This window comes from Anomalospiza imberbis, chromosome 4 (assembly GCF_031753505.1).
Source record: "Anomalospiza imberbis isolate Cuckoo-Finch-1a 21T00152 chromosome 4, ASM3175350v1, whole genome shotgun sequence".
NCBI classification, from domain to species: Eukaryota; Metazoa; Chordata; class Aves; order Passeriformes; family Viduidae; genus Anomalospiza; species Anomalospiza imberbis.
Window position 1 is genome coordinate 27,251,815 of NC_089684.1, and position 27,155 is coordinate 27,278,969.

General features: G+C 40.6%; 1 protein-coding gene across 9 annotated transcripts in view; it reads left to right on the top strand.

Moving 5' to 3' along the window:
• FAM13A (family with sequence similarity 13 member A) overlaps window positions 1–27,155 on the top strand; it is a 143,043-nt gene that overhangs the window by 56,306 nt on the left and 59,582 nt on the right. For all 9 annotated transcript variants that reach the window (XM_068187603.1, XM_068187597.1, XM_068187599.1 and 6 more), the window contains one exon: window positions 17,136–17,308. In XM_068187603.1, the coding sequence (XP_068043704.1) occupies window positions 17,136–17,308 (173 nt within the window). The remainder of the gene's footprint in view (window positions 1–17,135; window positions 17,309–27,155) is intronic.

Consider the following 27,155-nt stretch of genomic DNA (forward strand, 5'->3'; position numbering starts at 1 on the left):
CTTCAGTGGGGAGGATGAGTTGACGGAGTAGATTTTTGCACTTCAAATGGCAGCACAAGTGCACACACAGCATTGTGCAAGCCTGCTCTGAGATTTCTGACGTGCAGGCAGTCCCCTGCTGCAGGTGTGGCTGCACCTCTGGGTGCTTGGTGTGTGCTAAGTGTGCAGTTCCCGTCCCAGGCAGGCAAGACCCTGAAGTGCATTTTTGTTTTGTCAAGGAGAGTGCTCCAGCTAACTTAGCGTAAAGTGGAATGCTTGCTCCTTCCCACTGAACACTCTGAGCAGATCATTCATACTGAGGTAAGATTTGAACCTTTTGTCCCTGAGGAGAGGTAGGAAAGGTAAGATTGTCACAAAGTTCTCTATCTTGGTTTGACTGGTCCCTCTGCAGCTAAGTTTAAAGCTCCACCTCCACTGAAAGCCACAATGTTTCAGCTGATTTCACGCCATGAGCAAAGCTAGATCTTCACTTACAGGTGCTTCTTTCCCTTCCTCAGCTATAGCATGAGGTTTTAATCCCTTGAAAAGGTCTGGGAGAAACTTCTGTGAAGCCACCAACTCCACAACTAATGGGCTCCCTCTAAATAAGTCCCTTTCCCTGTCACCTCAGGGTTAGACACTCAGCAGACACAGGAGCAGCCCCTCATTTACGTCAAGAAAAAAGGCATCCGTTTCTAATCCATGTTACACTGCCCTGGCTAAGCCTGCGGGGTCGAGATAGTTTCCTGTATTCTTCTTTCATGTCTGGGACCATTTTAGCATTGTGTTAATGGTCAGCTTTCAGTACTGGATTAATTCTTTCCCATCAGGAGACAGCAGGAACGAATAATTGGAAATCCTTTCTGAAGATCTGAATAAACACTTCCATTTTCTGCAGCGTCCCCTTATTTGGGCAAGTCATGCCAGTTTGCTCCTGCATAGACTAAAGAGCCGCCAAGAGTAGGAGTGGGTTCACGTGGGAGATGTGAAGACGGGTGGAAGGTGCGTGAGGAGAATCAGCACCTGTGGAAGTCTGTCTCCATTTTTTTGTTTAGTGTTTCTTCAGCTAGAAGTCACTTTGCAGTTGTCCACCAGCAAGCAGATGGGCATGTTTAATAGTGATTCAGCCGGAATGACATTTTAAGATGTGAGCTGACGGGAAATGAGCAATATGAGATTTGTAGGGGAAAGTTTATAAGCCTTCAAACCCTTCACCTATAGGAAATTCAGTCTGGAATGAGAAGGACGGTTATGTTTAGGTTGTGATTCAGAAAGGCAAGTAAAAAAAACCTCTGAACAATTCCTTGTGTAATTCTGAAATGGCTTTCCAGTGCTTCTAGCTCTGCTGGCTTTGACAACCCTGTGTATGTATTATTAAACCAGAATGTTTCTGCTCTTGAAATTCACTGAAGCATTTACAGGACTATAAATCTGTCACTTGTGGTGTTGCTAAATGCAGTCCTGAATATTTACACAAATATGCTAATGCTAAACTCTGTAATAAATTATTATGCTGATACTTCTTTTGCTAGAATTTCTCCAGCCATGTTTTAATTTTAACACATTATGAGAAGAAATTTGCCAAGATTCAGGACATACAAAGGAAAGACAGGTGCATAACAAATGTCTCTTTCCCTCCTGCTGTCTGTACTTCTAGTATACTGTAAATTGTTTGAATATAGCTGACAAATTTTGTAGTTGAGGTGCTTAAGAATTTTGCTTTTGCTCTCTCACAGTTTTTTCTTGAAACAAATACTTATTGGTACTATCATTGTCCTATGGTAATTCCACATAGCTAAAATGTAGGGAAAATAAGATCCATATGTGTATCTCCTGCTCTGTACTTGCACTTGTTTTATTTGAAATGTTTTTCATTCATTGTCTGTTATTGATTTGGGTTTATTTGAGGTTTTTGTTGTTGTTTGTTTGTTTTGTTGTGGGGATTTTGGTGATTTTTTTTTTTTTGGAGGGGTATGACTTTGTGATTTAGCACTTGGAAGCAGTCCATCTCAGGCAGTACATCATTATATTTCAAAAGGGAGTCATCAAAGTCAGCACCAAGAAACAGGCTACAGTAAAATAAGCATGTGAGCTTCTCCAGTAGCCAGCTGTTGCTGAGCATCATTGCTGTACCCATGGGGGAAAAAGGAGATTAGCAAGAAGGTGAGAATTATTCAGCTAAAACAAATCTCAGTTCCTCCTGTTTAGATTCCTCAGTGTTTATTCTGCTTCTCCTTCATTAGTCACTCAGTTAATCAGGTTACACAAAATGATCAGCATTATCCCTTCTGTATAAATCAGCAGTCAGTGTTGTCTTTGTGACAAGGACACATTGCAGGCAGTCAGAACTGACCCAAAGTAAAGAAGTGTAAGAGATTTTTCTGTCTGTGGCATTTAATTCTTGCTGACCTCTGCCATTAATTTCATCTGGTAAACTCTGAAGGTGAGAGCTTCAGAAGGAGTCAGCACTAAATTAATTGCTTTTCTCATATTAAGAGCAGTGAAATGTTCATTGACTTCAGTATAAATTCTACGAGTTTTTTCAAACCCCTCCTGTGAGTACTGTGAAGATCACAGTTTGTCCAGAAGTTGATTGGTGCACCCTGCTCTGCCTGGAGCACTTTTAGTGCCTCAAAGCTCGTTGTCATAAACTGGGCTCAGGGCAGTCTGAGAGCAACAGGAGCATGTGATGCGCAGGACCAGATGCTCCTAAAGTCTGGATATGTATGCTCTTAAAAATCTGATATGTCCAGCAGATCTCAGCAGCACTTGACTTTAATTGCCAGCAGTGAGCATCTCAGTTTCAGTGTTAAGAAAGGGGTCTGTTCTTTGTGCACTGAGAACCTTACGCGAGTAACTAGAACAATATAGAGACACTAAGACTCCCTAATTTACTGCAGATCAGGTATTTCTTTTGAAAGTAACATTCCATGAATTCCGTTGTGAAAAACTTCTTTCCTTATGAGTGTTTTGATTTTTAGATCTGAAAATACAATTTAGCTTTTTCAAGACTGAATTTAAACAACTGTAATGTGAGATGCAGATCTGGAGAGCCTGGATTTTTCCCATATCTAGGTCACAGCTCTCTTTTAGATCATCCATTTTCCATTTATGAATAATATTACAGTAAATAGATAAATCAGGTTCCAGTTTTCAAAACGGAAAAATAGAAGAAAATGTTCCCCTGAATGGATGTGAGCTCTGTTGTTACTGAACACATCTGTGCACATACACACAGAGTTAGGTAAACCCGGCAAGAGAGAAGTCTTCTTGTGCTGTGTTGTAAATGTTCAGTTTGGGGTTTTTTTGATCTTAAGTTCTGCTGCAAGCTTCTTATGGGGTGCATCATTGACACCTTAATCCCCTTCCAGTTTATATATGATGGTGTGCTGGTTTAGGCTGGGGTAGAGTTAATTTGCTTCATAGTAGCTAGTATGGGGCTGTACTTTGGATTTGTGCTGGAAACAGTGTTGATAACATAGGGATGTTTTAGTTGCAGATTGTGGGGATGGGCATGGAAAATGAAAATTTTCCCTCAGTAAAGTCTTTGTAACCTTTTACAAATTCCGGAAGTATGTTTGATCTTGGCACTACCAGTTTAACTTCTTGTAGCATTCAGCCCTTCTGCATGGGTAGAGACACATTTTATTCTTTCTCCTGGAAAATACCATGACATTCCACAGATGGAGTTGGTAGCATTGAGGTGCATCATGGGATTGTTACTATGTTTGTCATTTCCTTTCACATATTGCAGTCCTCTCTAAAAATAATGGATTTCCACATCTCTCTATTGCTTACGTATCACAACTCATGACCTTTGTACGTGTTTTATGGCAATGAGTGCAGTAGGTTAAGGTTGTACTGATGTGAAACAGAGTAGCTTTTAGCTGTTCATTAAGAGCTACGGTCTCAGGTAAAAGGTCATATATATAAATAGTCTTGGGAGAACAAAAGGAAATGGAAGTTGAACTGAAAAGGGTATTAGTTTCATATTGAAAAGCAGCGATACGTTTCTTTTGCAAACACTGAGATTCTCTCACTTCTATCTGAAGCAGCTTTGCTGAACTGTGGTTATTAAAGTATACTGTAAATGATGGCAAGGCAGAACAGCAGACAGAAAGAAACTGACCCAGTATTTATATGCTAATAGCAACCAAGGCAAAAAACTTATTTATAAACACTAGATGTTTCAATGTTTGTTACCAGTTTTGTTTAGTATGATTTACTGGCATTGTTCCCCCTTCTAACAATGAAGTTTTCATCACTTTCTAGGTACAAAATGGAAGGGATGCCTAATACATTGAGGAGAGATTTTTTTTTTCAAATACTCTTCATGTGTAATTATTTTCTGTATTTTTCCTGAAGGTATCTGTGCAACTGAATGACAACTCTGTGAACTGATAACTGAATAAAAATCAGTTACTCCATCCACTTAACATTCATAAAAATACCTGTGACCATGTGAATTGGAAAATGACTTTGAAGATCTCCATACCATTGGCCACATGATTTTAGTCTTAGAAATACAGATTATTTGATACCTTGCGTGTCTTTTGGAGCCTTAATCACCTGTGAGCTATTTTGCACAGTCACAGAGGGGAAAACCATGCAAAGAATAAAATGAAGACCATATTGTCTTCATTTTGTATGAAGAGCAGTACTGTAACTACTTTGGCACCCTTGACAGCACTGCTGCATGTCACATCTGCCCTGCTGTGCACCAGGGAACTTTGTGCAGGGGGTGCTGCATTTGCCACTCCGGCATCAAATAAAGGGAGAGCTAGGAACTCTTAAATCCACTGTTCCTTTTGCACTGCTCCATGCACAACACTGTTGTAGCCTTGGGAGCATTCACAGGTGTGGCCCTGGTGACACCTACCTGAGGCAAAGGCTGCACTGCAGTGTTACGTGGAGGGAGCAGGAAATTCCCTCCTCTGTGCTGTACAGCTGCTGACCCAGTAAAGTGTCAGCTGTTGCAGTCTGTCCTCATGCAATCAGCTAATGCATCATTCCTGCAGTCATTTGCAGCATGGAATTCACTGAATAATCCTCTTAATGTCTGCTCATTGTACATAAGAGTGGCTGTGCTGTCTCACACTGGGGATCCATCTTACCCAGTGTGCTGCTTCCAGCACTGCCCATAAGTAGATGACAAGGGAGGATAAGGATAAGGCAGCAAGGTGTTTCCTCCATTTTTTCAGTTTGTGACTATTCTCAGGAGTTTTCCTGCTCTTTATAGGGTTTTTGTATTTAGTGATGTCCAGAGTAATTGTCTTGTGTCTCTCTTGCACATGTGTAAGCTTTTTGCTTCCAACATATCATCTGTGCAAGTGTGCCACAAATTGCTTCCTCTCTCGTGAAGAACTGACTTCTTCTACTTGTTACAAACGTGGCTTTCACTAGTGTCATTTGAAGGTTGTCTGATGCTTTTTTCTTTCTTTTTTTTGCTTTGAACTGGCATAGTGAGCAGTCCAACAGAACATTTCCACCACCCATGACCCTTACAAGCTACCATGGTGCTTGAGGATTTTCTTCCTGATGGAAAATTACCATTGGTATTTGCAACCCTAATCACTGTGCTGACAACAATTATTTTTTTCTGTCAAAACCCCTGCCCGAAGTTAGTGAGCAATCCCATATAATAGCTTTTCTCTTTTGGGGCACAAGGCCAAACACTTTGATGAAGTAAATTGGATGACATTTTGGTGAAGTCAGAATAGCACATTCTTTATTGCAGAAGGGACTCTGACTCCTTGTTTCCATAAAAAAAAAAAAACCCTAGGCTGTGCTTTAATTAAGAAAAAGGTTCACATTTATAAAAGTTCAAATTTATTTTAATTAAAGTGGTCTTCTATGTGTTAACAGCTAAAAAATAGATCTGGTGCTTTCTAGAAGCATTTAAAACTTGAACTGAGAAACCCACAGGCCAGTTTCCTCTGATTATACAGTGTGTGAGACCAGAAACAGATTAATTACTGAATCAAGCAGGAAAGAGAGGATGAGCACAGCATTAATAATGAGATTGTTCCAAAGATAACTGGGAATATTATATTATCAACAAATAAATTTATTGTTGTCATTAAAATAGAGCACAATGTATAACCATTGTTTTTAGTAGCTATTTTTTTTTCCTAAATCCTTCCTTAAGCAGTCATAATCAGTTGCAATTAAAGTCTTGTGTTAGTGTGGAAGCATGTTACAAATACAAAAGACTTTAAATTGACTGCACAGGTCAGTATCTCCATGACTAGAGTTGATTGAGCCTGAAACATAACAATTTTTATGCCTATTTAAGATTTTGTTGAAAAGGATAAAACCAAGGATAGTGTTCTGTTCTGTTTTGAACTTTGCATCCAAGAGAGGTAACAGTGTAAGATGCAAGTATGCTGTATGAATCCCTCTTACATAATTATTAATACTTAATAATGGCAATGGATAAGGGAACCAGTACAGTTTATTATTATAGTGTAAGGTTAGGAGGAGCTGCAGGTCTCTGAATTTGCCACATTTGCAGATGTAGGAAATCACTGAAAGCTTTGCTTTATGCTGATAGACTTCTGACTGCACAATTTGCCAATAAATATTGCCTGTCATAGTTAGGAAATCAAATGTTCTCTGGTTTTCTCTGTGATCTTGTCAATTCTTGCATGAAAATAATTGCAGAAACTTAATTCAAAACCTGGATTTGACAGTGTCCTGTAGAGATGCTGATGATTTACTTTGGCCCAAGTACTCTTGATAGAGAATTTCTCTTATTAACTGTGGTGGGACTTGATGCCAACGTGAGAAGGTACTCCAGTTTGAGCAGGTTTTGCGGGATGTGAGATGGAGCGGTGATTGCTGGCAGCTGTTGACAGTAAGCAGGGCTTGGGTAACTTTCCAGGTGTAAACAGTTAACACTGATTGTTGAGTACACACAGTTGAACAAAACAAAGTTTGTTTTGTATCCAGTCTGCTGCACTGGAGATTTTTTCTTCACATGAGAATGGAAAGTATGCAATTGCTAATATGCCATACTTCTTAGAGCATTCTCTGGAGATTTGGAATGTTCTAGAAAAGTGATGCTCAGGTAGTACTTCTCCATGCTAGTCATTTTATGGCTCCAAGTTAATTTATCCCACTTGTACAGGAACCATGTCATGGATTTTAAGGGCAATCAGGCTTTAAAGCACAGCATATTTCATCCCACTGTTTCCACTGTTTCATGAATTTCACAAGCAATGCTAAAAATGAATAAATAGAAATCTCAAAGAATTCTCAAGCTTCAGTAATTCAAAGATGCACTGAAATGCAAAAAGGTAGTTATGTAATAATGTTATTTTTTTCAATGCAAATACAAAGGTTGGTGTAATTGCTTACTTCCTTAACAGAAATGCAGACAGACAAGTGTTCTTTAAGTCCTTGCAAGTGTGACCTGACTAAATGTTGTCAGTCTCGCTACTCTGTGTGGAATGCAAGTGTCTGACTTGAAGAATTTGCATCTGAAAATTACAATTTAGGTTTATTGAATCCCAGTACTAAAGAGTATTCTGAGAGCAAGAGTCAGATTTCTGAACATGTACAGTTATTTAATCTATGCTAGTAGAGTTAGGTATCAGTTTAACTGTGGTCAGAAATATCTTAATTGACTTGACTTCTTGATCTGTAAGTTCACAGGATGTTTAGAAAAACAAAATATATTCCAAAATATACTTAGTTGCTGAAGTACAACATGTTATTGGAAATGAGCGTGTTTTTTCTACTTTCTGGATTTTAAAGGGTAGAATCAAACATACTGCCAGTTCTTCACAAACTAATATGCAAGAGCAAAACACTTGACAGCAGTGGGTTCTCAGCTTAAACTGTGTTTGAAATTTTGGTTTTGTTTGTTTGTAAGTTTTCCTAGTCGCCTAGAAACTTGGGCAGCCTGAAATTGTGATTATTAGGCCTGCATGATATTCCTAGTAGGTTTTGTCTTTCAGTTTGGATCTTTCATGTTAATGGTGGTGAGATCTTCCCCTTGTCCTAATTAATATAAAGATGTCCTGTACAGTTAGAAAAAACCAGCCAGTTTGTAGGAGGAGTGGTATAATCTTATAGTAATGTTTGCCTTGTAAAAACCAGCATGAATTGAAGGACAGTAGGGAAGGCGCAGGACATTTGCAAATGTTGGAATAAACTGTAAATAAGATCTTTTCTTAGAGAATCAGAAAAATATATTTGTGTGCATTCTGCCCAGTGCAATTAAGACTTCTTGCTAGAGCCTGCATTTAGCAGACTTTTGGAGGTTAATGTTTAATAGGTTATTAGCTAGTGCTGTTTGCTGTGTTCCCAGTATAAGGATCTCCTGCTCTCTTGGAAGTATTATTTTGTGCAAATTAAATGCATTTCTGTACTGAAGCACATGAATCTACATGCGCTGTTACAAAATCCATGATGGAGTGAGTAATAGTGTGCTGTCAGAGGTTTTTCTGCTTTTAGTTCATGCACTTCTGCACTTCTGTTCTCCTTGTTCACCTCTGTTCAACAATAGAAGCAGTTATTGTACTGCATGATTCCTGAATTCTCTGACTATTGCATAGTCAATAGTATTCAGTCATTGGCAAGCCTGGTCCTACATTAACTGCAGGAATGTTGATTTCTAACTTTTGCTATCTGGTGACAGAAGAATCTGATCTAACACACATGATTCACTTGAGTCATTTGTCTGCGATGACTTGTACTTAAACTGGAGGTGTAGTTGTAATGAAGATACAGTGCCATAAAAATGGGAAATAGAAAACACCTATGAGATAATCTTGAAGGTTCTGTTAGAGTACAGAATGTATTTTTAAGTCATTTTCTAGTTCAGAGGTGAATGATCCAAGAACAGGATCATTCCTGTCCTTTTGTTGCTGGATTGTTACGTGACCTAGTGGAATTTCTAATGGAGTCTCAGCTTATCTGTATTACCCAGTGTTGATTCAGAGAGTCGTAAAAATGAGCTTGGGCATGTTTAGTGCCAGTTTATTGGTATGAGAGTGCTACTCCACCTCTGTTCAAAATTCCTAAGGCCTGAACCTGCTTTTATTACAGAGTTTGTAAACAGCATTCCTTATTGCTGAGAAGGAAAAGGGATTGAAGAGTGGAAGCTGGAGTCAGCATTTACAGTTGTCTTTTCAGTTGTTCAGGTTCCCTGCTTAATGAGTTGGCCATAGGGTAATTCATGATGGGAGAAATACAGAGTTAAAACTAATCTGTTTTCCTTGAAGGATCTGTCTGCACTTTATGGGATATAGCACAGTTTAGACCAGTGCCCACAGTGTCTTTTAGGCAGCAAATTTTTTCATTACTGTGCAATTCATTGCCATGCTGTGAACAGGAGAAGCACCATACATGGAGAAAGACAGGTTTCTTAACAGCTTGTTTTAAACTTTCCAACCTACTTACATGGACTTCAGTGGAACAGCTCTGAATTTTGGCACAGCTTCACATTTTCTAATGAAGAAATCCTTTGGCAAACACTTACTTGTTTACACCTCAAACAGTTGGCCAGCAGGATTAAGGAATGTAATGGGCACTGTACTGACTTACCTTTGTTCTCTGGCTTTTGATTGGCTCATTAACATTTGCCCTTTAACAGCACAGCAGAGTTACAGAGCATTTGCTTCAGGATTCCTTCACTGGAGGTGTCATTTATTTTAAGAGTATACTGAAATAACCAAATAATGCCCATTGTAACTACAGTAACTTACCATAATTTTTCTTGCTGTCACTATTGTTCTGAATGGTCAGGTGAATACAGATATGAGCAGAAAGTCTGCCCTGTGGGAAGCTGAGAGCAGGAATTGCCACCATAGTCAGCCTTCTAAGTTCACTCCTGCTTTTCTCCTGTGACTTTGATCATCTGGCCATATTTGTGCTTCTTCCTCTCAATGCATCATCTGTTCAAGCTAAGAGAGTCCAAAGTGGACAAAAGGCAGAAGTTACTCCAAGAGGAGCAGTGCTCCATCAATGTAGTCAGAACTTTAGGATTTGGATGCGAATAACTTCCAGTATCCTTGTGGGATACATTCAGGATTGTGACCAAGACTGGATTTTTGTGTTTCTCAAGAGGCCGTAAGGTTTGTTGCTGCACAGAGATGATAAGACAATGGACTGTCGTATCTCTCCAGTGTGAAGTCATGCATGCTTGTTTTGCTTTTAAGTTTTTTTTTTCTATTTAATCCACCAGAAAGTCCTCAACTTGCCTTTTGCTAAGATTCCTAGGACCCCTGATCTGCAAAGTCCACATCAATCCCACTCTTTCCTCTCCACCTGGATAAAGCTCTCTTCAGTTCAGAACATTGCCCTGCACTATGTTTCCTTTGGCAAACAGATGCCAGGCAGCAGTTGGCCATCGCTGGGAGCTGGTTGTGTCTTCTGGCTCGAGGCCAGTACATCTTGTTGCTTTTTGGCCTACATCCAATGCAGACTGCATGCTTGCAGCATTTGACAGAGCTGCATGGGGCGGGAGGCTGAAGGGGTTCCCTTAGGCAAATGTGCCTGACCTCCTGCAGAAAAAGGGCCTTAAGGTGTTGCTAGTTCACTTCAACTACCTCCTGTTGTGTGTGTGCCATGAAGAGTCACAGGTTAAGATAATCTTATTACTATGTTGATATCTTAATTTTGCATGTTTTTAGGACAGGATAGCTTTGGGTTCAGGTTACATCTTTCTGGAGTGTACAGTTTTAATATTTAGCCTTCAGGGAAAATTTGGAGTTGGTTCACTGAATCTGCTTTGTTTAATAAGAGACATGATTTTGACCTTGAGAGTTTACTGAAACAGAATTACTGGATTCACAGCCAGTGACAAGTAAACTACTTCTGGAGCAAGAAATGCCATATCTGCATAGCTGTGCTTGAGTATCATAGGTTTTCTGAGAGTATTTGCTAGCTCCTTACCTCTGGAATCGAGCAGTGTTAGCAAAAGTGTTTGTTTGCTTTCAAGCATTTGATCAGTTCTGCTGTTCACTGTGGCTTTGCTCAAATATGGAGGCTGTGGTGTTGTCTCCTGAGCTCTGTCAGGCTTGGTGCTGTGACCACTGCCCTGGGGAGCCTGTTCCAGTGCCCAACCACCCTGGATGTCCCCCAGGACACAGGTGGCCCTCCTGGCTGCCAGGGCACTGGCTGACCCATGTTCAACTTGCCATGGACCAGGACCCCCAGGTCCCGTTCCGTGGCACTGCCTTCCAGCCTCTCATTCCCCAGTCTGTCCGTAGATCCAGGGTTGCCCCATCCCACGTGCAGAATCCAGCACTTTGCCTTATGGAAGTTCACATGGCTGGTGATTGCCCAGCCCTCTGATTCATCAAGGTCTCTCTTGCTCCTCCCAATAGCTCCTCCCAATTTAGGGTCCTTTGCAAACTTACTTAGTATCTCTTAAAGTCCTGTGTCCAAGTAATTCATGAAGTCGTTGAAGAGCACAGAGCCTAAGATTGGGCCCTGTGGAACCCCACTAGTGACAAGTCAGCAGTCATGTCACCCCAGTCACTGTAACTGTTTATGTCCAACCCATGAGCCAGTTGCTCACCCTTCTCATGATGTATTTATCCAGCTGCATGTTGGACATTTTGTCCAGGATACTGTGAGAGACAGCATTGAAAGCTTTATTGAAATCCAAAGGATTCCCTTGATCAACTAGATGGGTTACCTCATCATAAAAGGAAATTAAGTTGGACAAGCAGGACTGTGGTTGTGGTTTAAAGGAAGATGATACTCATCTCTTTGATTCCAAAGAGTCTTGCTCTCATTAGGACATCTGAATTTGCATAAAACATCAGAATTTCATTGAACTTTAAAGCTTCATACACATTAGGGTTGCATCAAATTTATAACTTTGATATCTGAGAAGAGCAGAGTGCAGAGGAGGCGTTTTAGTCATCCAATGCCTAAAAATACAAGTAGAGTAAAAGAAATCCAAATTTGGCAGTGGCAGCTGCACGTATTGTAAAGATGACCACATTTATCGTGACTTTATGGTTTCAGTATGGCAGTTAATCAAGGAAGGATTTCAGGCTTGGTTTTGAGTGTGGAAGAGAGTTGGTAACTGAATTATTTTTCAAGTATGTGTTGACTCTGCTAAACCTGGAACAACTACAGAACTATTGATCTTTGTCTCCCAGTGTCAATAATTTGAGACAATGAGGCATCTTTAATTTGAGAAAAACTTCACAACTGTAATATTCCTCTGTGGTTTTAAAATCAGTATTGTAGGTGGTAGGTGAAGTGATGAATCAAGGTGGATTTTAGTGACATTTTTACATTTCATTACCTTCTGAATAGAATCTATGTTTTGGGGAAGCATTTGGGCAGAAGCCCGCTGTAAGTAAGACAGCAGCCCTACTAAAGACAACTGTACTGAGGGACACCACTTGTCACCAGTCTTGACAGGGACATTGAGCCCTTGACCACTCCTCTCTGAATGCAGCCATCCAGCCAATCCTCATCCACTGAGCAGTGCATCCATCAAGTCTATGTCTCTGCAGTTTGTAGAGAGGGATGTGGTGGGGGCTGTGTCAAAGGCCTTGCAAGGTCCAGCAGATAACATCTGCAGTTCTTCCCTTTCCTTCAGCTCTACTGTTACGGAAAAAAATAGCAGATAATTCAGGTTGGTTTGGATTATGTTGTTCCACAGTCTCTCTACCTTCTTTGTCCCTACTGGTGTAGTCCACATAGCATTTAAACCATGATTTTGGCACTTCCTCACACACAGAAATTCTGTGCTATGGCCAGTAACGTAATCACACCCTCAGTAAGAGCATAGGAAGAGAAAGTGAGAGAATAATGTAAGAAGTGTGAGATTAATGTAACTGAAAAGTCTCACTCATATATTCCTGCCTTTGAAAGCCATTTGGGCCTGAAATATATCTGGTACTCACACCTGCAGGAGATTTATCCTGTCCATATTCATCCCAGAAGTCCTTTACTGCAATAAAATGGTGGTGGAGATGGTGTTGTGTGAAAACTGGCTGCAGTATGAAATTTTGGAGAACAACACAAGTATAGAATAAATACTTGGTCTGCTCTGAATGACTTGAAGGGATTTGCTGTCTCAGCAGGAATTTCCACCAGATTCTCTAAAGCAATTCAGAGTGACCTAAACCCTCTGGCAAAATTTGTGTCTCCAAACAAGGCCTGGTGTAATTGTCATTGTCATTGCCATTAACTTTGGCAGAAAGCTGTAAGCTCTGTGTATGAATGGAGTGAGTGGAATATATTTGTTCAAGAGGTTTCAGTGGGCAAATACCAAGTGTGGGTGACTTTGGCAGGTGGCTCATTCCCTGGTTATTTGACTGGGCAGAACTGGTTGAGTCAGGTTGATTAGCTGTCAGGTGTGAATTACAGCTGGCTAATGTTCTCCCTTTCTCAGTCCTTCATGAAGCAGAGGTAATGCTGATGAGTGGACAGACTGACATTAAAGCTTTGTGCTGATAGCTAGCCAAATTGAGACTAGCGTGAAAAAGAAACCAGCATTCCAAATTTCCATGCATTGCTCAGCCATGCCTGTGTTTTTCCAAAGAAATGTACCTTTTTCTATTCCATAGGATATTTGTATTGATATAGACAACTTCTAAGTTGAAAAAGCACTAGGGTGGCAAACTATGAAGCCTTTCAAAAAGTCATATGGACCTCTGTGCTTTGCTGGACAACTGTAAGATTTCCATTTTTGTATTAAGCAAATTTTTGAGGGAGGTTTCTCTTGTCTGGAAGAGTACTATGTTCATGCACCTTTAAAGAAAAAAAATGTGCTGTGTATGTTTAAAATACCTTGTGGGTTTTTTGAGGATTACCTTATCCTAATAATATCTTTATTATCCTTTCAGTGATGACATTTAAGTATAAACTCACAGCTAGTTTCTTCCAACAGATCTGCTTTTCATAATTACGTAACTCAAATGGGTATGAATTGTCCAATTATTTGAACACGTTCGTGCATAGCTTGAGATACTGGAAGTTTTTTGTTTTCCTACTGGAGAACATGAGTGAGGTACTCAGAAAAGCAGGATGACCTTTGCTAAGAATCTGTCTTCAAACCATGTTGATTCATATGCACAGAGCTTTCCAGACTCATCTGGAGCAGCTCCTGTTCTTCAAGAACAGAGAAAGATTACTCACCATACCACATCAGATATTTAGAATATGTCAGATTTATCTTTGATCTTTGAACCCAGGAGCTTCTGACACCTCACAAGATGAAACATCCTTATGATGCAGCCAGTCAGTTACGAGGAATCTTTTTGTTGGTATTGTGTGGGATGAAGTCACTTGGCTGGTCAGCTTGTGCCTCCAGGTGAAAGGTTTTCTTGCACTTTCTTCAACATCCATCATGATGCATGTTTATACTGGTCATAAAACTGTCTAGTTACTATTACAACTGCAAACACAGTTCCTTGCATCTGAACTTTGAGACAGCAAAACTCAACAGCTAAATGCAGGATGTACAGTGTAATTTTTCCTTGTAGTTTTCTGTTCTTTGGTTCTGTTATTTGGGTATTTTCTTTTGTTTTTATTAATCTTTGTTGTCCCTTTGATTGTCAGTAGCACCTGATGCTATTTTGCTGTTATTTGGCTGAGAATGAAGGTGTACTTTAAATTACAGACTAGCAGAGTCCATGCTTTCAGTAGCCACAGACTGTAGCTGTGCTGTGACAGCCCACAAGATACCTGCTTCAGGCTGAGTCTGATGTTCATCAAATGCAATTTGAGGTTAAGCTTCACCAGAGACAAAACTTTCAGGAAACAAAAATCAAATTTTTTTTTTCTTCAGCCAAAGCCTACTCTCTAGGCTTGTCCTTGGATTTATTGGTATCATCTTCCAAAGTGAAGCCTTGTATGTATTTACAATGATTTATAGATGTGTATGTTTGTTTAGTGGTTAGATTTTGCCAGGGACAAAATGTTGCTTTGACAGGCGCCACACCACATCAGGCATCTCAGTATGCAGCAGGTCATATGTTCTTGAGCTGAACTTGTTTAGCCTGGAGAAAAAGCGTTGAAGGGTGACATTGTTCTCTATATGTACTTGAAAAGAGGTTGTAGCCATTTGGGTTCTGGTCTCTTCTTCGGTGCCTCCAGACCCCAGGCCCTGCTGCCTCCTGTAGTGATTCTCTCCTGTAGCACTGCCATTGTATAGCTCCCTGTCTCCTCTCCTCCCCACAGACATGGTTTTCCCCTTTGAAATCACTGCACTGCTGCTGTTTTGTACCAGCTGGGAGACACTGTGCTGTGTGCCCAGTTCCCATGGTGCCAACAGCCAGAGGCTGCTGCAGGTGATGGGCTAACAGAATGCTGCTGGAACCAGCCGTGGTCCAAAGGTGAGATCCTGACTTCAGGCAAAATGCCCATTTGATGTCAGCAAAGTCAGGATCTTACTCAGAGCAAGCAGTCCAGAGGCTGAAACTGGGAAGCTCTCTCAATATCTCTCTCTGATTTCCCTTTGCACTGATACATATTTTAGTTTTCATTTTATTCTCTACAAAACTCAGTAAGAAGCAGCCTTCTGTCCCATGAAACTTTTCAACATGCACAAAGCATTTGAAAGCAACTGTGAGTGGAATGAAGTACTAGAAACAGAAGTAAAATAAATTTTACAAAAAACCCTTAGGGTAAGCCAGGTATGAAAAGGAGTTCAGAAACTCTGATTTACTGTCTAGCAGATCTGTAACAACTACAGCAGGCAGCAGAACTGAAAAACAAATGGATAATTAAAGTCATTAGCAGGCACCAGCATTATTTCTTTAGTGAAAAAATTGTTACAGAAGAGCCTGTGAATGTATGCATAAGCATAATCAGTATAGTGCACTTGAATTTTCAAAAGGTTTTAATGGGGATGTCAGTGGTTTCTAAAGAAGCAAAGATGTCTTGTGATCAGAAGGAAAAGCTTTTTATGGATTAATAACTAGAAAACAGTAAAAAGATATGATTGCTTTTGAGGTGGAGAAAGGTTTTCTGAGAAGTCCCTTAAGGATCTTTGTTGAAATCTGTGCTATTTAACTGTTTCCATAATAACCTAGAAAATACCTAATAAACTCCTAATAGAAAAGTATTCAAGGCAGGAGAAACTAAAAGCTGCAAGGCTGCAAGGACTTTCAGAAGGCTTCTGATTTACTCTTTATTGGGTGAAAAACTGATTAGTTGAGTTTCCATCACTACGTGTTAACTATGTCCACAAAACCCCACAGATTATATAAATGTGTATACTGATGAGCTCCAAATTAAGCAATCATGAAAGCAAATTAGTAGAAGTTAAGAGTTTCATGAGAAGCCACCACTAAATCTGCTTTCCTATATAATGCCATATGCAGTTCTGACTACATTTTAGAAAAGACTTCATAGTAGGTGAAAAGGTGTAGAGAAAAGCAGCAAAAATTATCAAACATATGAGTATGACTTCTGTAAAATGAGAGGCAAATCATATTTTTCTGTCTGATTAGAGACCTCTGCTGTAGTAGTATAAAGTCAGGATTGGTATGGTAAAGTTGGTTAAGTTACGGTCACTGGCAAATTCTCGTAATTCAAAGCCAAGGGAAAGATTATGTCACCATACCTAAAATAGAAGTACTGTTTAATCAGTTTTAATCAATGTGTAACAATATTGCAAAACTCCTAGCCATTGGATCTTGCGAAGGCTAAAACCAGAAGTGAACTCAAGAGCAAACTGAACATAATCACGAAGGTTAGGTTCATTGTTTGCTGTTAAAATGAGGGGCAGACCTCCAAACTTGCTCATCTTTCCTAAGCATTCTTAGGGCACGTGTTGATATCAATTGTCATTAAAAAGGGTAGGAAGGGAGTTGAGAAGAGCTATAATAATTGCTGTTAGCATCTGTTTCTCCAGGTGTGTCAGGAAGCAAATTCAATGCAAACTGTTTTAGTCTGTCTGTTGTGATACAGAAAGTAAATATTTATTTCACTTTCTTTTTTTATTTTTTTTCTTGTCCCTGCTCTTTCAGTAGACACACCTTTATTTTTCTTTAAATAGTCTTTATCAAGCTGAGTGTTTGATTTATATGTATTTTGTAATACTGTTTTGCACCTTGTCACCTTTGTTGTTTGTGCACCGGTACAGAATGTCTTTCAGTTACAGATTATGTGAAAGGGTTGTTCTGGCCTTTCTTCTTTTCACATTTCAATTTTCTCTCTTCTTGCTTCTGTAGATGACCAAACCCCCAGCGGAGCCATCCAGCCAAATGTGCCTATTGCCACAAGCAGGCCAGTCAGATGGAATACCTCAAGTCAGCCTCCGATTAACAGAGAGTGCTTCGTGTGGGAAGGAGGGGGACTTAGTAGATGAAATCTCCTTTGTTAACAATGATGTGTTTTTCTCCAGGTTAGTGTTCTTTTTTTCTTTTTCTTTGTGTTTTTCCCTTTGTTTGTTTTGTACCTGCATCTCTGTCTCTGGGCATTTTGAACATTTACACAGGATACTGGGGTGTAAGATAAATTAATGTGCCTTTTCTGGTTGAATCCACACATCCAAAGCCAGCTGAGTGGTTTGCCTCTCCAACATAAAATTTCAAGCATATGAAGGTAGTCTCTTGGTGAAGGAGTGCAGGTGGACAGGTCTGATCTACAGACAGGACATAGAAATTACACCAAGCACAAGATGCAACCAAAATGTGTCTCTTGAATAATCAAGTGTATTTGATCTGCCCAGTTTAAGTCTTAACAGATGGCTGACTTTATTCTCACTCTTAAGTCCAAAAAAGGAAGGGGCTTTTGAAGGGTTTTCTCTTTCTGGCAAAAATTATGCTACTGATAGGACTACTCCATTCAGACAAGAATAGAAGAGTATGTGTAGAGTGTCTATGCAAGTATCTTTTTGAATTTATCTATGAGAGTCTGTCGGTGTAAAGCATCTATAAAAGTACCTATCTCAAAGAGTATTTTGAGTTTTGATTGCTGGCAGAGTGTCTGGTAGGTGAACAGGTAATGGGCATTTTGCTTTCTTGTAAAGTCCTTCCCTGCACATCAGGCTGAACCAGGATCTTTTCATTATTCTCAGGATATTGAATTGAGTCTCTGTCCTCTTGCATCTAGTGCAGCACATGAGGGAGTCAGGTTACTGTGGGAAATAGCAGTGTGCTACCAAAATATGGAATTGGCCTGATGTGGCAAATAGTGCTATTCACACGTCATGAAACAGAACACTGCAGTGTCCCAGCATACCAACCAGGAACACAAAGCAGAGGCAGTGCTGCCAGACACGTAACTGAGTGACTTCACTGTGTAAGCAGGAGATGTGTGCTATTCTCAGCACCAGAGCAGACAGACAGTTTACGAGACAAGTTAGCAAATTATGCACTAACACCAGATTTTGGTTCACAGTAATGGTGGTGAAGCATAGATGTTGAATTTGGTTTCTAGCCCTTGGCAGGCACACATCCTCTTTAACTCTTAGCTATGTTAGCTGTGTGTTTAACTCTCCCCAAGCTTCCCCAAAAATTCCTGCAGCCAGAACACATCAAGTTTGTTGACATGACTTCATCAATCCAGCTGCTTTTCACTGAGATGATTTAGAAATCAATGATCAGAGCAGGTCAGCTGGCAAATTGGAGAAGGCAATACAGTTCTAGCAGCTAGACAGGGCCAGGCAGGTGGGGCTGTGGCAGAAGTTCAACCTCTTGTGTTGATATGCTGGAGCCTGGCAGAGAGTGTGCCTGTAGTCTGCTATGTGTTCCAAGGTGTAAAGAGAAATGAAGTGCCCAAGGGTTGAAATAAAGAACTGCCAGGTCTCATGTCTGGGTAGGTGTGTGTGACTGATGTACTTCATGAGGTATCCCAACAAACTCCTTTATTTTAAGAGAACAGTCCCCAGACAAAGTAATTATTTGCTGTAGGGAATCCTCCTTTCCTGTCATTGTGTAATTACTTAGAAGAGTACTGCTGAAGTATGGGACAGTTGGGCCAGTGCTGGCACTGGACATTAAGCACCAAATGAAATGTGTTTGTAACTAGGCAGAAGCCTGATCTTCATGCTCAAGCCTTGGGTTGAAAGATGTATGCATCTCTGATTTTATCTGGGAAATTAATGAACTGTAGAAATTAATTCTCTTGTAATCCCATTTTGTTCAAGAATGCCCTAGGTTTCTATCCTGTCACACTTCTGTACATATTTACCTAATTGCATTCAATATCTATGCTGCTGTTTGCTTCTGGCACTTTTTTGTCAGTGATCTACTGCTGCTGCTGAAGGAGGAGTAGGTAGAGTTTGCTATTTTCTTCCCAGCTTCAGGCTGGCAGGTTGTTGGGTGGGATGGGATGGAGAGAAGGCTCTGGACCAGGAGAAGAGCAGAGAGAGGTATCTAGCAAACCTAACATGGTGGGGGACACCTGTCTGTGCAACGGGCACAAACCTTGATTCCCTGGCATCAGTGTAGAGCTCTGATACATCAGGAGTGGTTTTAAGCATGCTTTTGGCAGCCTTGTGGCACTGCCATGTAATTTAAGCCCACAATGAAGTATTACCTGGTGTTACTTCAGTGCAAGGCTATTATTAGGAGTTTTCACCTTTTTCAGCAGGAGGACTCTGGCATCTGACCTAGATTACAAAGTGTTTTGCAAACACACTGCCATTCTTATTGGGGGGTTTTGTATCACAAGGTACCAATAGTTCTAAAATAAATCTTATCATTAATTATGTGTAATTACCAGATAAGTTTTAGTGAAACTACTGTATATGCTCAGCTATGATATGATCTTTGTTAGAAAAGAGTAAAGGTTGTTTTGGCAGTGATAATCAATTGCTGTTTCATGAAAACATCTATGGTTTATTCCCTTTCCATGCTCAGATATTATGATATGGGTGGATTAGAAGAGAATGAAGGGCTATATAGAACAATAAATGCAGAATTCCACTTTTAGCAGCTTTAAAAGTGTAACAGTGAAGAAATAACCACACATACTAAGCCCCTAAGGCTCCCTCCAGCAAGGATTGCAATCTTCAATAAATTTTCCATCAGTTTAATTTGACACTAGAACCTTCAGGGAGAAATGAAGAGACTTCTGGTTGATTAGTGATTTTTAATACTATTTAAAATGCCTCTTAATATGTGTCTTCATACAGTTGTCCTTAAAATGAAGATCCACATTTAAGTAGCAACTGCAGTTCTGACTATGTCTTCTATAATGACTTACCATTTTTTAAAAATACTGAAAGTCATGTTATGCCTCCATACAGGTATGATATTCCTCATTGCAGGAATTTTTTGAAGGTGCTGCTGTCATCTGAAATATGCAATACATCAGTTGGAGTCAAAACTTTGCAGAGCATAAAATCTGTATCACCTTCTGTTCACAACAGTTATCTTAAGAAAATGTTATAAGTTATGTTTTTTTTTTCTGAACAAAATAGGTGGATTAACTCTATGTACCTGCAGTCCCCACTAGCACATAATGCATGTGTTGTTTTGAAAATTGCCTCATTATTATAGCTGTATGCCAAGGGCAAACTGCTAATTATGCAGTAGCAGAAAAGCATACCTATAATGCAGCTCTTGAGTAAATCCAAAAACAGTGGAGAAGGAAAGAGACAAAGGAAGGGGCAGGAGAGACTGGTCCTCTTAAAAATTATTAAAGTCTTTAGGCAGTATGCAGCCTGTTACTTACTTCTGTGAATCTCATCTCATTTTTGCAAGAGTTCCTGTGCAGAGCTTCAGGGCAGCCAAACCTCCAGAGCCTGGGAACCACACACTTCCTTTGTCTTTACGTGGATGAGAGCCACAAGACACACACTGTAGACTCAGGAGCTGGTGAAGGCAACAACTTTTGGACTGGAGAGTGGGCTGTAGGGAATGGGCCACCCTGGGGCCTTACCAGACCTTCAGTGAGAGGAATCTGGAGTGGGCCTGCAGCTCTGTGAAGCTGAGAGTCCCTCTTTGGGTTCCTTTTTCTTTCTTTGTCTAGAAGGAAAAAGTCTGCTCAAAGCTCCAGTTCATACATAACTGCAATAGGAATTGGCCTGATTTTGAATATGTTTAGAGGTACTAAAACTTCAAATAACTGCTTCAAATAATAGATTCAAATGGCTTTTACTTCAGGGTTATATATATTAAAATTTACATGGATACAAAGGTAGGAGGGCCTCTTGCAAGCAATTCTCTCGCCTTCTGTGCTAAACTTTGTATGCAAGTAAAGAGAAGAGAGTGCCTACGGGAAGGAGGGAAAATGCTTCCTGCAGTCAAAATATGAAGGGGATTGAGGATGGTGAGCATAAATGTCTTTCCTGATACTGGCTCAGAGGTGCAAGCTGTCTGCAGACTTTGGTTGATGCTATGCTGGATCTTTGTCCAGGAAAGGGCGCTGAAAAATGCTTTGCTTTTGTATGTGTCTGTTCTAGCACTTGCTAGAGCTGCATCTCTTTGCACTCCCGGGACTGTTTTGAAGATAGATCCCTCAGTGGGAGAGCATCCTGCTCTTTGTGGTGCTGTTAGGCTCTGTGCATGGAAATATCAAAGGAGTGAGCTGAGTACTTATTCTTGCCTGGTAATGGTTGGGTGCTGGGGAATGGGTGACATGTATGGCAGACAGACTTTATGAAAAACACTGTGCAGCTCCTCAGAGCCACAGCAGTTGTTCAGTAAGCCAGCCTTCTGTATTTTGTGGCTACGTCTTTGTGTGCCAGAGATCACAAATTCTTGTTTGTGACTGCCATCACAGCTGCAATAAGATTTGCCAGCAGAGATAATGCTGTGCTGGCTTTCTAACACGTGCATGTTCTCAAAGAGAAGGTTTGTTTACAGCAACCTTTTGTTCACAAAAATCCTTATATCTGGCCTGTGTCCTGAAAATAAAGGAACCACATGCCTAGTAGCTTGGTAGCATCCCTAAAATAAAGGGTTGGTTAATGTACCCTGCTGTGCCTTCTTCTTAATGACACTGTGTATTTTCACTGCTAGTTATTGAGGTATGAAAACATACATATATTTGTACACTGAGAAGTTTGTGCTTACTGTAAACATTTTCCCTGTTTATTGGCTTTCCTCTTAGCAGCTGAGGTTGAAAACCAAGGCAAGCCAAAACTTATCGTTAGTCTCTGGCATGTGATAAGAATTGGCCTGTTCTTGCCAGAACAAATCAAACAGGGGGGCTAGCGTTGTTTGCTTAGCTGACTATTTTTGTTTAGGTTTGGGGTTTCTTTGTTTTTGAAGTCTGTCATGCCAGTACATTCAGTCCCCATCAAAAGTAATAATTTGCCTTACCACTGAGGAGCCTCGCTGCCAGGTTTACATAAGAGATTGCAGCCAGGCAGCAAGCAGGGCTGCCCTCCAACAGCCATGGATTCTTCAAGAAACGATTCAAGAAAGGGGTAAAGGTCAGGAACGTTTGTAGGGAGGTGGTAAGCACAGTTGCCTTCTGCATCATTCAGTGTGCAGCAGCCTCTGGCAGGCCCTGTTCTGAGCCCTCAGAGAGAACATTTTATGTAAAGTGTTGTTGCTTTTTGCCACTTTCTCTCTTTAGGTTGTGTTGAATTAGTTTTTCCAAGCTGACTCATTTAACTTTGCAAGTACATTTGTCTCCACCCTCCTATGCAATCAATTCCCTTCTTTCTTGCATTGTGGGATGCTGGCAGCAGGAACTGCCTTACATAATGAGTTGTTAAGAAAAGTGTTTAGTTTTCTGAAAACACAACCACAAAGACATGTGATTGCTGTGTCTCTCCAAGGCAGGTGACTGTGAATGGAAAATCAGGGTGTGGTCTGCACTCTTCCTGGGTTCTTCTCCCCTGTCTATAGTCCAGATGTAATAACAGCTACAGACCCATGTAATTATGTAGATTTTTTCCATGCAAGTCACCTGGGTGGATTTCAGTGTACTTTTCCAAGCATTTGACCTTTCTCTTCCACCCTGTACAGGTTACTCCTTTAAATTAGGCTTTGTCCATCACACTACTCTAACTTTCTTTTATAATTCTAGCCATTTTATCTTTGTCTCTCTTTGCAAGATTTACATGGTGACAAATTATGGCTTGTGGGATGGAGAATATTTTGAATCTTATGCCCTGACCTGTGCCACAGAAGTGGAGGTTCTTCTTGTAAGCAAGAAGAATCATATATGAAACAAAGATCTGGTGACTATTTGAGGTAGAAGGCACATACGCACTTTTATTGTCATATTGTGGATATGGAAACAAAAGTTCTTCTTTCGGTCCATAAGCCAAGTATATTAGCTTTTCCCTTTTCCTGGGACAACATCCAGCAGCCTTAGAAATCAGAAAGAGACTACAGTAAATTCACAGTAATTGAGTAATAAAGCTGGAAAAAAAATCACTCCCTTTCTGTACCTCAGGCATTGCTCTCTCAGCTAGAAGGATTCTTTATTTTGTTATCTGCTTTTGCTGTGAGGAGGAAGTGCCTACATCTCATGAAGCTGATGGCTTTCTGATACCAACTGGATCACATAATAGATTTGCTGAGGAAATAAAAGACAAACTTCTGTATGATTTTAAGTAATTTTTAAACAAAAGGATATGTGACGTGTTATTGGGAATGCACAGTGAATGATAAGGAGTTTAGGCTAACCTTGGAAATTTTTGTGCTTTTAATATTCGTGTGTATATAAACCAAAACACCCATCAATAACCCGTGTTTCAGGCAAGTAGGGAAGAAGCAAAGCCTCTGCACTGTGACTTGACTTATTTTTAGTTCAATAAGTAAGTAGTTCTCTCTCCTGTAACTTCCTTAGGCTGTCTGCTGAAGTGCCTGGTCCATTGTTCAGATGTGGAGGTTCAGCACAGAGTGCTTCTTTTCTGTTAGCTTTGCAGAGCCAGCAGTTTTTGACCACCTGAGGCTGTGAGGTATTCCTTCCCCTGTGGCTCTCCAGAGGGGACCTGGGCCTGTGTCCTGCAGGCAGTCCCCACAGGAAGATCAGCAGGCAGAGGTCACCGGGTTCTCAGTCAGGTTTGTTTGCTGCTGCAATTTCCCGGTTCAGCTGGGAGAGCTGCGCGTTTGGACGTTGTGTTCAGCACGTTGCAGCGTAGGCTGCTGGATTCAGCTGTGGCTTCCTATGACACACATGTATATTTTTATTCAAAGTGGTCAGCTGGCTGTCTAATAAGAAGAGGCTGAGCGTGGCACGGCAAGAGTTGTCACTCACTGCTGCTGTCACATTGCTTGCATTGGTTTGGCTCCAAGCTGTTTCAGTGTTATAAAATCCTTCTCTTTCATGGTCAGTGGCCATGAGAGATTTCCTCTCATTTTATATGTTGTGAGGAGTATGATCTCAAGCTGACTGCTTATCTACAAATTGCACTTCTTACATTGGCTCAGTGCCTTCCTCTCGGCCGGAGAGGGTTGCAGTTAAGTGTGAAGATAGTTCTGTTCCTGTACCAAAGCTTTTCTTTTCATTATGCACCTGCTGAAATAGTGTTTGTGCTAGGGATGCCTGCAAAGAGAGGCCACTAGGTAGTTGCAAAGAAAAACCAAAAACTGCTTGGTTGTTAATGACTTCTAGTTGTTAAGGCTTTGACAGGACTCCTGGAAACAAAAGATTCCACCACCAATTCCTCAGGTCCTTTCACAGTCTCAAGCTCTGTGCATTCAGAAAGTTCGAGTCACATAGGGAGGGATTAATATCTAATAACATAACAGTTTTTTTGTTCTGCCTTATAGTTAGGAACTATCTAGACACTGTAAAATGACTGGGAGCACTATGAACACTACAACATATTTTATAAAATGTATAGATGTATCCTTCAAAAAATCCCATCCTGAAACTTCAGAAAGTGTCAAATGGAAAAAAAAAATCAAGTGACTACTGTTGTAACTGAGTTAATGAGCATCACAGAAAAAAAGTTTCCTCTAAAATCTTGTTAGCTTTTGCAGGATGTATGCTTCTTTAGTAGAAAAATACGTTCTTTTCCCAACTTGTTTTCCTGCAGTATCCACTTATGCCAGTCCTGACAGGAATGTCCTGCAGTGGGACAGAAGGGTGTTTGCACGGCCTGGACACGTGCAGAGCAGCTAGGCTCAAAGCTGATGTTGCAAATGAGGGGCACAGCAGTGAGCTGTGATGATTAAGCCCAGTATCTCTGTATCTGGCTGTTCATAAACAACCATTTGTTGTTTCTTGCTGTACACACAGCTGGGCACAGGAAGAAGCCCCAAGGCTGACCTGAGAGGGCTGTGTTCTGCTCAAATGCAGTCAGGTTTTAATGGATCTGGTCAGAGTTGCCTTTTAGCAGGATCTCCCTTGCTTCTGTGGCAGATGCATCTTGCAGCTCTAGGCAGAGAGCTGGAGTTATTCTCACCCAGCTCACTCTTGTTTTAGTACTTCCCAGCCAGAGTCCATCTCTCCTGCCGAGTCATCTTTTTCCCACCAGCTCTCCTGGGAGCCAGGCCGGCCACTGGGGCACTGGTGCAAAGGGAGGACTCCTTTCAGTCACTTTGTCAGCTGGAGAAGAGGAGCTATTCCTGGAGGGTTTTTTCTGGAGGGTAACTCTGCCAGACTGCCTCCTTTGCCAACACGGACAGCAGTTTATCTTTCAGTGGAGTAAAAAGCCACGTGCAGCAAACGTGAATGGTGTGGCTTGTTCCTCTGCTTTCCTCAGCCCCTTCCCATATCCTTGTTTCTTTTGAGAAACACAAGCATGTCACTTGAAGGTGCTTTAGGAAACAGGGAACATGAAGGGTGCAGAGGTGGGGACATCGAAGCATAGTAATTTTGTAGAGGATTGGAAGGATGTTTTTGGAACATGGGAAAGTGTAAAAATAGTGACATTTTTGGTAGGTAAATCATGGAGGGAGCACCAGGGACTCACTTAATTTTTTTAAAACCTTTTTGCTAAATTTTCAATGGCATTTTAATTGGTATGAAACAGCTGGATTTTTAAAAAGCTTTTGTGCAAACAGTTTTATAGAAATAACAATTCAGTGTTTTAAAGAAATAACAATTTAGAAGAGTGGGAGAAATTTCACTGGACACTAAAAATTAAGAATTTCATTAGATTAGCAGAGCTTTGGAGAAAGGCTGCTTTGAAAATAACTTGTGCCAGACTGGGCTCCTGCTTGTTTGCTTACTCTCCCATGCTCTGGCACTTGCACTAACTGGTGCAAATGAAGAACCTAGTGACCTTGTCACTCAGCATGCTTTACCCTGTTCCCACAGCAGATTAGCCGGCACAACCATTCATCACTTGTTGCTTTCCCAGGAAACTCTTTAGGAACCTACTCCAAATCCTCCCCCTTCTCCAGGATGGAGGCCAAGAAATAATTTCTGGGTTATCCCATGGGGGTGAGAGTCCTTTGGAACAAGTTAAAGCAGCGGACAAGCGGGTGTGGCAGTGCTTGCAAAGGACACTTCTGTTTAATGAAGGGAAGCCACAGCAGCAAATCCAGGTCTCCATGGAGCATGCGGTGTGCCTTGCAATGGGAAATGAACTTCCGTGCTTATCTGTTGGATGAGATCAGGAGTGCTGAGAACCTGAAGCTCTGAGAAGCTTTCAGTTTGGTCCATACTTTTCTCTTGTCCCTACAAGTTTAAAGAACATTTCTGGAATATGATTCCTCCTTAACAGATTTTAACTAGCTTAAAATATTTATAAGGTAATTTGGCCCCTGAGTTGCAGGAGGGAACAGAAAAGCTATTGTGCAAAACCCAGTATATTCTCTACAGATATGCCAACAAGGCTTTTATTTCTATGCCAGTGCAAAAAGTAAAAGGGGTAAAATGAAGTCAGCTGAGAGCAACCTGCTCCTCTTTTGGACAAGAGGAGTATCAGTTACAAAAATAAGAAAGAAAATTCTGCAAATTCCATCTAGACTGTTTGCATAAGGCTTGGTGTTCCTAAACAGAGGCAACTGTGATTTGTAAGAACATTAAAAATTCACTATAATTATTGATTAATTACATCAGTAGTTAATTATTCTCACCACTTTAATATGTCTTAATTTCTAGCCATAATTTGCCAATCTTTGTCTTCCAACCATTGAGTCTTCATCAGTTTGTGAGTATTAGGTCAAGTATTAATGTTTTCTGCATGCATCAACAATTTTATTTGAAAAGCACTAAATGTGTGGGTTTAATTTTTGTGTGCCCTTCATGGGCTGTCTCTTAGAACTCTACAGTTTTTCACAACTTGCTTGGGAATGGGAGTTCTTGAACTGATCAAAGTCTTTTGTAGCAACCAACCCAGCAGGAAATACAGACATAATACACCTTTTCAATGCAATACCCATGTT